Source organism: Penaeus vannamei, chromosome 6 (genome assembly GCF_042767895.1).
Source record: "Penaeus vannamei isolate JL-2024 chromosome 6, ASM4276789v1, whole genome shotgun sequence".
Lineage (NCBI taxonomy): Eukaryota > Metazoa > Arthropoda > Malacostraca > Decapoda > Penaeidae > Penaeus > Penaeus vannamei.
This window is the reverse complement of record NC_091554.1, coordinates 2,113,273-2,125,772: the sequence shown is the minus strand read 5'-3', so window position 1 is coordinate 2,125,772 and position 12,500 is coordinate 2,113,273. Positions and strand designations below refer to the sequence as shown.

General features: G+C 34.1%; 2 protein-coding genes across 18 annotated transcripts in view; one reads left to right on the top strand and one right to left on the bottom strand.

Moving 5' to 3' along the window:
- Nucleotides 1–1,984, top strand: part of Not3 (CCR4-associated factor Not3) — a 59,883-nt gene extending 57,899 nt beyond the window's left edge. For all 14 annotated transcript variants that reach the window (XM_070122530.1, XM_070122526.1, XM_070122527.1 and 11 more), the window contains exon 13: nt 1–1,984. This exon is cut by the window's left edge and continues 383 nt beyond it. The gene's annotated coding sequence lies outside the window, so the exon portion shown is untranslated.
- Nucleotides 1,985–2,032: 48 nt separating this feature from the next.
- The window catches only part of Ythdc1 (YTH domain containing 1), a 72,746-nt gene continuing 62,278 nt past the window's right edge, over nt 2,033–12,500 (bottom strand). For 2 of the 4 annotated variants that reach the window (XR_011398608.1, XM_070122535.1), the window contains exons 10-14: nt 6,410–6,516; nt 5,688–5,788; nt 5,217–5,315; nt 4,875–4,976; nt 2,033–3,721 (exon numbers count right to left, since the gene is read on the bottom strand). Coding sequence is in view for 3 of the 4 variants with exons in the window: in XM_070122535.1 (XP_069978636.1) it covers nt 3,635–3,721; nt 4,875–4,976; nt 5,217–5,315; nt 5,688–5,788; nt 6,410–6,516 (496 nt within the window). In the remaining variant the exon portion in view is untranslated. The remainder of the gene's footprint in view (nt 3,722–4,874; nt 4,977–5,216; nt 5,316–5,687; nt 5,789–6,409; nt 6,517–12,500) is intronic. The other 2 variants (XM_070122537.1, XM_070122536.1) reach the window with 2 other exon arrangements.

The following is a 12,500-nucleotide window of genomic DNA, read 5'->3' as shown; positions in this document are numbered from 1 at the left end:
ACTGTCACACCATGATATGTGATAGTGTTATATATTCCATAACATTTTTTTATGTGGTTTCTTAAAGAGATTTTGTTTTTTTCCAATAAAATATCTATTTTAGAGGAGATTTTCCTCTATTGCACATGCCCCAGACTTGTGTTCATGAAGATGCCCATAAGGTCTGCTTCATTGAGTTGTATGTTGTACTCCATTTAGGAGTAAGATTGCTGGAATACCAATTTATGATCTCGTTCTTGAAAGGGGAAAGAGTTTATAGACTTGTAAGTTTCTGTGCACCATGCATTATTGCTCAAATTTTCTGGATGCAGCATTTTGTGCAGACGTTAGCTGTTAACCAGTATTAAACTTCAGAAGGCTTTGAATGACATTGCGGAAAGAAGAATGCCAAAGATCTGTGATGTTGCTTGCTAGCCTTGGTTTGCCAGGGTAAAGCGAACTTGAGAATTGTGTTCCATTACAACCAGAATGCTGGGCTTTAGGCATTACTGAATCACACCTGGGGATCATCCATATAGAGCTGGCTTCATTTGTTCTGATGAGCAACTTTTCTTGAGGAATGTTTAAAACAATTAAGGATTTACTTTTACATAATAAGTAATTTAGATTATCTTCAATAATTGTAATTTAAAAGAAATTACTAGAACTACCTAGAATGATTTTATTTTTAACAATTGCATTTAATGTTATGGTTCACTGGTGTCGAGGTATGCGAGATGAAGCACTGCTACTAATATGGAATTGCTGAGGAAGTCTGGTTGCCTGCAGGCATAAGTCATTGGTTGGTCAAACTATTCATTATAACTCAGGTCAGGAAGTTTGAGTTCCTGTAGGAATGAAATGTGTGTTCCTATTCTCTTTTTAGATAATAGGACAGCTCCCTTCAGTAACTTCATATAACTTGCCATCAATAGAAAACGTTCAAGCTGTCTTCCGACCATGCATTCTCCCTCCCCTTTACTAATGTGGATAAGTAATGAGTGCTAAAAATAGAGGAATGGCTAAAGAAGTCAGTATTGAATTTCATAACAGCAAAATATCAAATGTAAATGATATTGCATCATCCAAAATTTTAAGTACCATCTGCATCAAAAATAAGATATAAGCAAGACTTGCAAGAATTCATATAATAGTAAAAAAAAAAAATCATGCACAATATTTTGAATATCACATCGTCATTTATGTGTACCAGCAACACATTTCACAATCTATTTTTTTTCTCTCTCTCCATTTAATGCAAAATTGAGATTAAGCTCCATCCTTTCTACATGGTATATCTCTGTACAGGAAGTGAGTCCACTTGCTCATGATGCAACTGATGAACTTATGGGAGCTTCCAGACATCCAAGAGTCCAGCAGAAGTAGGATCATGTAGATAGTGTACAGTCGTTGTAGACTTTTTATACAGTGTAAATGATATTTTTATACTGTCCCTGACATCCCTACAAAGGTATGCAGTGTAGCTGGAAACTGACCACCTTCATGGTTGATTTGGAACATCGCAGTGGAAGAAGATGGTTTTGCAATACAGTGTTCAAGGTTGCGCATCATAAAAAGTATGCAGCAATGTCAAGGAATATGGACCTCTGCAGCAGTTTGAGAAAGCCTAATTTTCCTATACAGAATACTTGAGAAATTGTGCCTCATGTTAGAACTGTGAGGGGATGGTATTCATTGACTTTGTTGCAAGTGATTTGTTTAATTATTGTCTGGGTTAGCAAATTGCAAAATAAGACATTTTAATTTTTTCTCAATTACATTGTCACTTACAAACCTTTACAACTCTTATATGGATTTAAGCAGATTTATTTTAATGTTCAACTAGAAACTTCCTTTTTTTATATACCAATCTAATAGTCATGGCAATTGATTAGTGGTTGTGGTGTCATGAGATTATGGGAGAAACAACACAATGGTTTAAGAGTAGAGGACAAAGGTGTTTATAAAAAAGTGATATAAAATACACTTTATTTCCTGTGGAAAATGACTTTGATTTAAACTATACACCTAAAAACTTTGGGATATCAAAAACTTTATTTTTAATAATTGCTTTAATAGCACAGACTGCACTAACAGAAACAAATACAATTACTTTCACAATACAAAAAGTAGATACATGAATGTATATAATGAAAGTAAAGCAAATTTTATTTGTACTGATCATGCCAATTTTTTTACATTCCATACTACAGAAGTCATCAAAATATGAAAGTCTTACTCAATGCCTTGCATTCTGAACTACATAAGTCATCAAAATATGAAAATCTTAAATGTTACTGGGTATCAATGAGAACAGTAAAAATAAGTTCTTTTCCAGAGAAACCTCACACTAAAGGGCAGGAGTCCTACAAAAATAAGACCAAGTCTTTTTTATACTGTGCTTTTCAATTAACCTTTATAAGCTGAACAATATTATTTACAATGCTCTTCAATGTAGGTACAATCTTCTTATGAAGGTAAAAAGACAGTGCCCTATAAGCCTGCCACTGAGGTAGTTAGAAGCCAATGGTGCATTATCAGACAAGGCAAAAATAAAAAATAACTTGAAATTACTCAAAATTTGCAATTCTAATTACATCTAGTTACCAATTACCATTTAAACATACTTGTAAAATATAATAAATATTGCCTTCTTGATGGCATCTGCAGTCATGTAAAATGGCTTCTACAATACTCGTGAAACTATTTTATGTAAAACTGACAATGAATCACTTGCTCTTGAAGAATTATAAGCAAATCAAAGTACCAGTACCTTGTACATGCAGAAAAGGCACTCTATTAGAGGTCCCCTGCTTAAGATGAAGACTTAAGTACGTAATTTTAGACACTACTCTACATTCGACATCTTTCAAGTCAAAAATACAAAAGTCTTCATACAGTTTTGAAGAAAAATGCCCTTATTGTGAAATGAAACAGTTTTCTTACATCTTTATTGAAACTAATTTTGAATGCATACATTTTACTATCACCTTCAATTTCTATTTCAGATATTAGTAAATTAGCAGATACTGGAAATGGAAACGTTGAACAAAAAATATATATATTCCAAATAATAATATACTGATAATACCAAACAAGATAGAATATCATGTTAATACTGATCTGACAAGATCATTGCTGATCAAGGTGCACTAAAACAAAAAGTGTTCTGCTTTATGAACATGTATGCACAGAAATATTGCTATACAAAATAAATTCTCTCATACAACAAACATAAATGCATGCATTCACACATATTCACATTCAATCTGTATTAAAAACTGTATAGCAACACAACAGAACACTGGATTACTTCTGATACAATCTTTTAATATTGCATGTGTCCTTGGTAAGAATCAACTCTATTTTTCTTTTCTTTCCATTTTAAATATTTCAGAATCCAGACCCAGATTTAAGGAACTGGGTCTAGCAGAGGTAAAAGTTAGTGAGGTAGCTATCCAAAATACCCTTTGGAAGCATTTATGATGCTAAGATCTGAATAAAGTTTGATACATTTCTTCTACAAGCTTATGTAAATTTCAAAAATATGATCAGTTTCACAGAGTACTCTTCTTACTAAATAATATTTTCCTTATGAGCTCATTCCTAAGTTAAAAAAGAATTTGACTTAGATAATGTTCTTTCCGATTCCTGTTTATCTTCTTTCATATCGACGTTCCCTGCTTCGTTCACGCCTGTCTCGGGTTCTCTGAAGGAATTCATCCACACTTCTATCATATGGCTGTAAATAGAGAGGAAACTTGTAAGAATGAATGTTATTCAATTCATGAAAATATTGTTTATAAAAGTGAGTCTTGCAAAATTATTTTAACTAGTGATGATGTCATAGTGCTTGTCCTACAGAGATTTTCCCTTATGATGCTGGGGGCACACTTGGGAAAAGAAGGGAAAAACGAACAGATAAAAGAAAAGCTAATTCAGATAACACTTCCAAGATGAACAAGTAATAAATCACACTACTTGCTTTGTGTGTGAAAAAGAATGAATGTTATGACATATCATTTGACATTTGAAATTGCATAGCATCCTTAGTACTTCACTTTTCTCCCCCTTAGTCTATGACTGAATGATCATTTAATATCTTAACCCACTAGTGCTGGTACATTTTCAAGCCAAAAGCAATAGTTTCTGGGCAGCTTCAAAATCGGCGCATGGGCCAGTCTGGGAACCAGCCTGCCCACAGCCCGCCACGGCCAACAAAATCAGAGCACAAGCTCTGATCTAGCATCACACCAGCAAGACACTGGTGTGATGCTAGTGGGTTAAGGGATAATTGTAAGCATACCTTAAAAACTATGAAATCTGTCCTCACATGCTATATGCATGATGTTAACTGGAACCAAGTCTTCAGTACCATTTCTCCTATGTATTTTTTAAATACTCAACATTTTCTATATTATACATACATCTGACATTAGCTAATAGAAAAAAATACATCCTATTAGTCCCTATTGGCTCAAACTATTTCAGAATTTGTTGAATAAACATACACAAAAGCCTTACTAGGCATAAAAATCATACATAATGACTAAAATTTTGCTTAAGTCTGGCATGGCTGGGGTGCAGTAGCTTCTGATACTCCTTGTAAAGAGCACTGGGGTTTAGTGTTTAGTTTGCAGCAAGGCCAAATCTTGATAAATTATAGATCTTGCTTATGACAGTTAACGGAGAAACCATATATTACAAGCCTTATATCAAACAAGAAGTCCAAAATTAACTGAATAAACATTAACGTTAACTGAATAAACTAGAAAAGCTGCCACATAAATTACTATTCATGCTAAAATGCACAAAATCACATAATGCTGATAAGGAAGTCATCAAATGTGTATCCCCACCAGACCAGAAAAACAGAAAAAAGGTTTCACCCTTACATCAGCAGACTGTCTCTTTTCTGAACGTGAGCGGGATGATGGATACTCAGGTAGCGGAGGTCCATCATAGTATCTTGGGGGTCCAATAGGATCAAATGGAGGCTGCATACAAAAAATGAAAATAGATAGATAACCAAGAGATCATACAAAAAAACACAAGCTGCCTCAGGTATGTAGATTAACATTTTTTTTTACATAGGACAAAGTAAAATACTATCATCATCAATATCAATGTGGAAAAAAAAAAAAAAAAAAAAAAAAAAAAAAATCACTGTGCTGGAAAATATATTTAAACAATTCATAATGTTATCTAAGCACAAGACAAAATACACAGCTACTTACGGGTGGTGGGAAGGCCATTGGGGGTAGGTTACTCGGTGCACGGGAGTGGAAATCCCGCATCTCTCTCATGAAGTCCTGGTATGTCTGAAAAGAGGATTCCTAATACTGCTTTATGAGCATGTTTAAAATTGACCAAAGAATATACTCACTAAATATATAATGAATAATCACAGTTCTAAGATACCCCAAAATATTCATACTAATATCATATTGATATTAATTTATGTCTTTCGATCTTTGCTATAGAATTCTTACAAGTTCTACTGATGAAGAAGAAGAATAAAGAAGAATCAAAATATCTCCACGAATATACTAACATAAATGTAAGAAAGTATATTCTAATGATACCAATATTTTAACTTTCCTTTTCATTATTGACACAGAAATTCATGGATCTGTCTGCCATTAGGACAAACTTTCACAACATTACTGAACATAGTTAAACAAGTCAATGGTGTTCTCTATACTAACCAATTTGTGGCTACTTGTGCCGTTGTATGTGGCACTCTCTCTTCGAGGAACACTGCGGTAGACTGGTGATCTCTCTCTTACTCTCTCACGGGTGTAGGAAGCTTGTTTGAAAAAGGGTGGATTTGGGTCACATTAAAAAATAACAGAATAATTCTCCAGGTGTATAAAGACGATCATTACAAACCAGAAACATTTTTTTTCTTGAGAAAATGTACTTCTTTCATGAATTCTTTGTTATTATTTGAAACTCTAAAAGATGTAATATAATGACAGAAATTGGTTTTCTTAAACCTTTGCTACTAGATGTAATCCTATGTCATGAATAATTTCAGATTGGTGCCAAGTGACTAGACATTATGTCTGTGGCATAAGTGTACTGCCAGGTAGTCTTACCTAAACTTTGTACTACTACAAGTACAGCCTTAATAAAATATTGCCTGTTAAATTAGTGATTTGTGCAATTCTCCTGATGATAATGCTTTTGCTCACTCTAGCCTGGCCTAATGTAAACCTAATGTAACCCACCATACACAGCAGCATGTGCCGGACTAGAACTAGAACGTGGGGAAAAAAAAGGTGTCATGGGGCTAACAGAAGTAGCACATGACAAAAATAGCAACACAAGAAATATGGACTTTTTTTTTCAATATTCAGTGTCAGCAAATTTTGGTTTACTAAGGATCACATACAATTATGAGGAAAAAAGAGAGTACCTGTCTTACCTGACTTCTCTGTTCTTCCCCTGAAGTTGGGTGGCCCTCTCAAGCGCTTCACTCTCGGGCCATAATCTTCTCCTTCATACCGTCGCCGTCTGCCTCCGCCTCGACTACTATAATTAGCACGATTGGGTACCAATATTAATAAACCATTATCAAAACATATTCAACAGTAATAACTAATAAGGACGTAAGAAGCCAAGAGAAACCCTATAGAAACCTGAACATAAAAGATACAAAATGAAAAAATACGAATTTGAACTAAATACCTAAATACAAATTTAGAAAAAAAATATATAAATGAGATGGAACAACTTCATATACCAAGACATGTAAATGATGCCTTCTGGTTAATTCTAGCCATTTAAACAAAACACATCAATTAAATCTAGTGTTATGAGGTCATTCCATCTCTCTTTACAAGTTTTTTTTCCACACCTAAATACAAGAAAAAATCTTAAAGCCATTCAAGGAAGAAGTGAGTTGGATTGTTTTTCTAAACTGAAATCAATGTAGTAAATTGCCTGGAATTTTTCCCTATTACCCAATTCCTGCCACGTACGCTAGAAGTAAACACACAATGTCCCATTTGTGAATCTGTGTATACAACTACATGCACACAGGATTACACACGGCTTATTTAGTTATTCATTTCTCTATCTACATATACACAAATCTGTTTGTGTAAGAATGTATGTACAAGTTTTGCACATTTTGTTTGGGTGTGTGTTCTGCATGAAATTGATTTTTTGTGTTTTTGTTTTTGTTTGTGCGTGTGTTTTGTGTTTGTGTGCATTTGTTAGAATTGAAAGCATAATTTAATTTTCAAAGAAAACAAATAACCATGTAAAATATAAAATCCTTTAGTTTCCCACCAAACTTTTATCAACTTAGGATCATGAGCAATTCCACAGAAATATAGAGTTGTTGGCCTTGTAGTCCTAATAAGCCAATCAACATTTAAATGATTCCAACTGCAATTAGTAAACCTTACTCTTTGCAGTAATTATATAAAATGAAGTACCCTCAGACATTTAAATAACAAATGTGCAAAGGCATGTTTCTGCTCCTTAGTAACTTTCACTGGGAAAAGTGGTTCTGTCACTGGCAGACAGAAAATTAATTCACATTTTCATATCTAAATGCTGCGGCATTTAATTTCCATGTCACAAATATTAAAGTAACTAAAGTTGCATATTGTAAAATTCCTATATAGGTATAATGGATGCAATCAATTTGGAATGTCTTAATGCTTGTTAACTAAAAAATAGAAAATCCTCTGGAATAACTATCAGTAAATATTTTAATGTTCAGTGAAAATTATTTATCCATAAACACACACACACACATTCTCATCTGATTACATACAGCTGCAATGTTCAACATGTATTCACATGTTCATATGTACAGTATATAATTATTCAAGTATAAAAAGTTGTTAAGCATTCTATGCAGTATATCAGATGACAATGTCCTTTGTATTGACAAAAATCATAAAATGTTTGATTACACATACTTGGAATTCTACAAGAACATATCCAAAACAATGGCACGCAGATCCCCTCATAGTACATGTGTTGATCAGAGGTTGATGGGAAGGGGACCCGTTCCTCAATTTGCAGCAAAGGCCTACACTGGGGAATATTCACACAGGGACCCTGAACCTAGTGTGGGCAACTGTAGCTATGCAATTTGAACCATTTCTTTAATTTGCATCAGTGATAACTACACTGTTGTGATCTGTTTAATATCTGTGGGGGATTCACTTCACTTTTCACCTACCTTATGGCATCATTGTACACATCTTGTGTCACCCAAACTATGTATATTTCAGTATTCAACAATTATGCCATTTATCATCCAAAAAGGCTGTCACTCAATATAATGAATAGAATGCTGAATCCCCCTATATATATGTATACATACACCATATCTATTTATGTACCATCCATTCATCTATCCATCCATCCATCCACCCACTGACCCACTCACCCACCCACCAGTTGTTTATAACAAAATATACTGAATGGGCAAACAGGGAATATTTTTCTGAATAAAATATGACAAGTTCCATCTTCATCAATCATAAATTATGCTCCATGGAAGAGCTGGCTAAGAAAACGATTTTTTTTTTCTTTTTTTTAATAATTTATCCTTCTCTGAAAAAATGCAAACATGAAATTACAATAAATTAGCAAAATGGGCAAGCACATTCATACTTTTTTTCATGTACTATTACAGTCATCTTGATTTTAAAGTTTTTAATGAAGTCATAATATTTGACCTGTGATACTGGAACTAGTCTTTTTTTCAGAAAACGTGTTACTGTTTCCTTGTTTTACTTTTTATTCTTATCTCAAATGTGGTACTTTCATTAACAAAAAAATATATAAACATATATAAAAATTAAGCAATCTGAAAAAGAAGAACGAAAATATCCTGTCCACAGTCCTTATCATTGGGCCTAATGAAGCTGCTCTACTCTCTACAGAGATGGGAGCAGCATCATTAAGGAAACATTTGTTATCTTTTCAGTTTATTGAGGGTTCCTCCAAAAATATATAATTCTTAAATGTGCAATATTATGTCACTGCCCCTGAATGTCATGCAATTGCCTGGCTAGATGTTTTTGTGGGATTTAAGCCCGCATTACTCTAATAAGTCTTCATGTCATCATGAACATACTCTTTAGTATTACATGATAAATCTGAACAACAAATCAACTGAGTTTGAGAGGACATTCACCCTCACACACACACAACAAAAATACAGCTGGAAACCTTTAGAAATGGAGGGGGAGAGGAGATGGGAGGGAGGGAGGGAGGGAGAGAGAGAGAGAGGGAGGGATGGAGGGAGGCAGGGAGAGATAGGGGGAAGGGCGGGAGGGAGGTAGGGAGGGAGGGGGGAGGGAGAGGGAGACGGAGAGAGAGAGAGAGGGGGAGAGGGAGAGGGAGAGTGAGTGAGCGAGCATGAGTGTGTGTGTGTATGTACATACAAACTTACTCACACATTCTGTCAGTCTATAACTGCATCAAGTCGTCAAACACAAGAGTCATTACTACTCCCTTCTTCTGTTGATGTTTTCTCAGATGGAGGGAGCAACACAAGGCATTGAAAGAACCAAGGAGCCATTGTCAGGTTAAGACTGAGGACTGCAGTGATTCAGACTAATGTGCACCTCCTTGTAAAGCTTTTTTCATGTTGATTCAAGAATGGAGTAAGCAGCAGAGGCTGAATATAATTTTAAAAAATATAAGAGAGCTTTTGCCTGGGAAAAATATCAAATTCTAATATACTTTGAAATTAGAGCAAAGTTAAATATCAACATTACCACAATAAATCCAAAAGCGACTTCACCCACACAATGAAATAATGAGAAAAGAGAATATTTTTCCAACTTACTCTGAAGGGTGTATGCATAAATATAGGCTCAAGGTAAGATAGTGTAGAGATGCACCCTACTTGCAAGCGCAGATTCGAAATCCTATATCTAAGAGCAGCTTGATAGAACACTCATGAATCAAATCTAAAAAGAAAAGCCTAAAGGTAGAGTATGTAACATAAAACTGAAATGAACAGCAATCAAGTCTTCCTACTATGGACTGTCTGTATTATTTATGGCTTTCAATTGACAATATGAAACCTTTTCTTTGCCAAAGAATATATCCTTCATATCATGTCCTTGAAACAGAAAATGCATGATTAGGATATATATATATATATATATATATATATATATATATATATATATATATATATATATATATATATATATATATATATATATATATAAACAGGAAGAAAAAATCAATAAAGATTTCCCATTCATGTAAGATTTCATCCAATATTTCAGCTGGTAAATCTTCCTGCCCCATTTTCAGCACAACAACAAGAACAATAATAAAAATTATTATAATAAATATAACAAAAATAACAATAATATCACTAATGATAATAATAATGATAAGAAACAATAATAGTAAAAATGAGAGCAATAATAAAAAAAAGTAACATCATCAATAGCAATAATAACAATAATGTAAAATCCATTGGCAACTTGGTACTTGAGAGGCCATCTGTATGTAAAAACTATTACTAAATCAATAACATTATGGGTACGGCATGTACACACGTTATTGCTGGCTGGATGTGATCAATATTCCCTTGCAGAAAAAAATCCTAAGCCAATACTGTAATTGGGAAAAAACTTTCCCTGTGCTTCTCATCTTTAATTCTGTCTGCGTGTGGTGCCCAGTGTGAGGCTTGGTTTTCAATAGGCTGAAGGTGTCTACACAGGACCAATTCAGCTGGATGTTCCAAAATATGTTTATCAGATATATATGGGCATTCATTTATAGTTACTGTAGCACAAATGTGAAATATATTCCAATAACTTTTAAAATATTTGTATGTTACTGGTCAAGGTTGTCAATATCTAAATCAAATAATTATCTAAGTTATTTTCCTAATAGTTTGAACTAAAATCAAAAACAGAATAGCACTGTTCTCACCTGATTATCAAATCTCTCTCTCCATTTCTTTTTTTGTTATGTTCCGTAATCACACTAATCAAATAATTTAACTAATTAGCCCTGAGCACATATGCTGTCAACTGTAGTTTTGTGAATGTTATTATTGTAACTGTTACCTTTACCATCATTACTGACCTATTTCATTATCATTAAAAATACTACCAGCAATATAGAATTCATTTTCTCATCTATTTTTTTTTACCCAAGATAAAGGGTAACCAAATGAGATTGGGTGACTGACTCCTTATTGCTAAGCATTTCTAGAGCCATCTGTATGTTAAACAAATCCTGGCATCAATGGATTACTTCAATAACTTGAAGGACAAGGTATAAAGTTCCTAAAAAAATAAAGAGTGTGTCTATGCTCGGCAACAACTTTTGTTTTGTCTCATGAAGTTACAACTTATCCTTGAAGTTTTCATGTCTACAATGTACAATACTGTATATGTTTAAACCACACACCTAAACAATACCATCCTTTGGTAAGAATAACCCTCAGCAATAACTAAACCTCCCTAAATAAGCAGAGAGAAGAGAGACATGGATGAAAATCCATCTCAAAATACATAAGTATACCATAAAATTTGATGATAAAACTAAATTTCCTACTGGATGCAGATCCATTTTCTGTTTGCATCACTTAAGAATCCTATTACTTCATCCTGGTTCAAGATAACCATCAAAATTGAATCAACTGATCTCTGGCTACTAGACAATCCACCAGGAAAATTTTATCACATGAACTTTTGAGTACTCCTGCTGATAAATGGGTAAGCCTTTGAATGCCAATAATTACAAAAAAAGTGCTGCAGTATTTCTTTTCAAATTACAGTCAGCTCTTAGGTTTGGCTGATTAACATTCATGAGTTTTGCCTAATTAAAGGATAATTATCCTACAAACCCTTCAACCCTTTGTTGGCAACTTTCCTGTTTACGAGGTGTGGCAGGCTACATACTCTATGTCCATAACCCCTTGAGTGACTATACAAGCATTTCATCTCTGAGCCTAGTTTCTTCCACAGAACATGATAGGCCTTTTAAAGCTGGCAAGCTGAGGAAAGGATGCAGTGAAGCTAAACTAGTATATTTCATACTGCTCAGCATCTTTCTTCCAGTCCCAGCATCACAGAGAACTATTCCTGCCCTTACTCCTGTCCTTCCTTCCTCCTAACTAGGCCTTCTGTTGGGGTGGCTTTCCTCCTACACAATCTCTCTCTAAGCCATCAGAGACCAACAAGCCCACCATCTAATCCCATCCCACCCCTTTCACCTTCCCCCTTCCCCTAAGACCCCCTCCACTTCCTTATAGTGTGGTAGAGCTACTCGCAACAGCATTTTATTTATTATGTATTAATACATAAACAAAATTATAAATACAACATAAACTGTGAGCACATAATATGTACATGATTTACTACAAAATAAATTGTGATGAATATACATTTTAATTGGACAATAAGTATTTTACTTTGATGTTCTTTCTTGTAACTTTTTACCCTTTATTCTCATATGCAAAGGATAATAACCCAAATAATATTTAGCCTATCAGCACCCAACATACAATC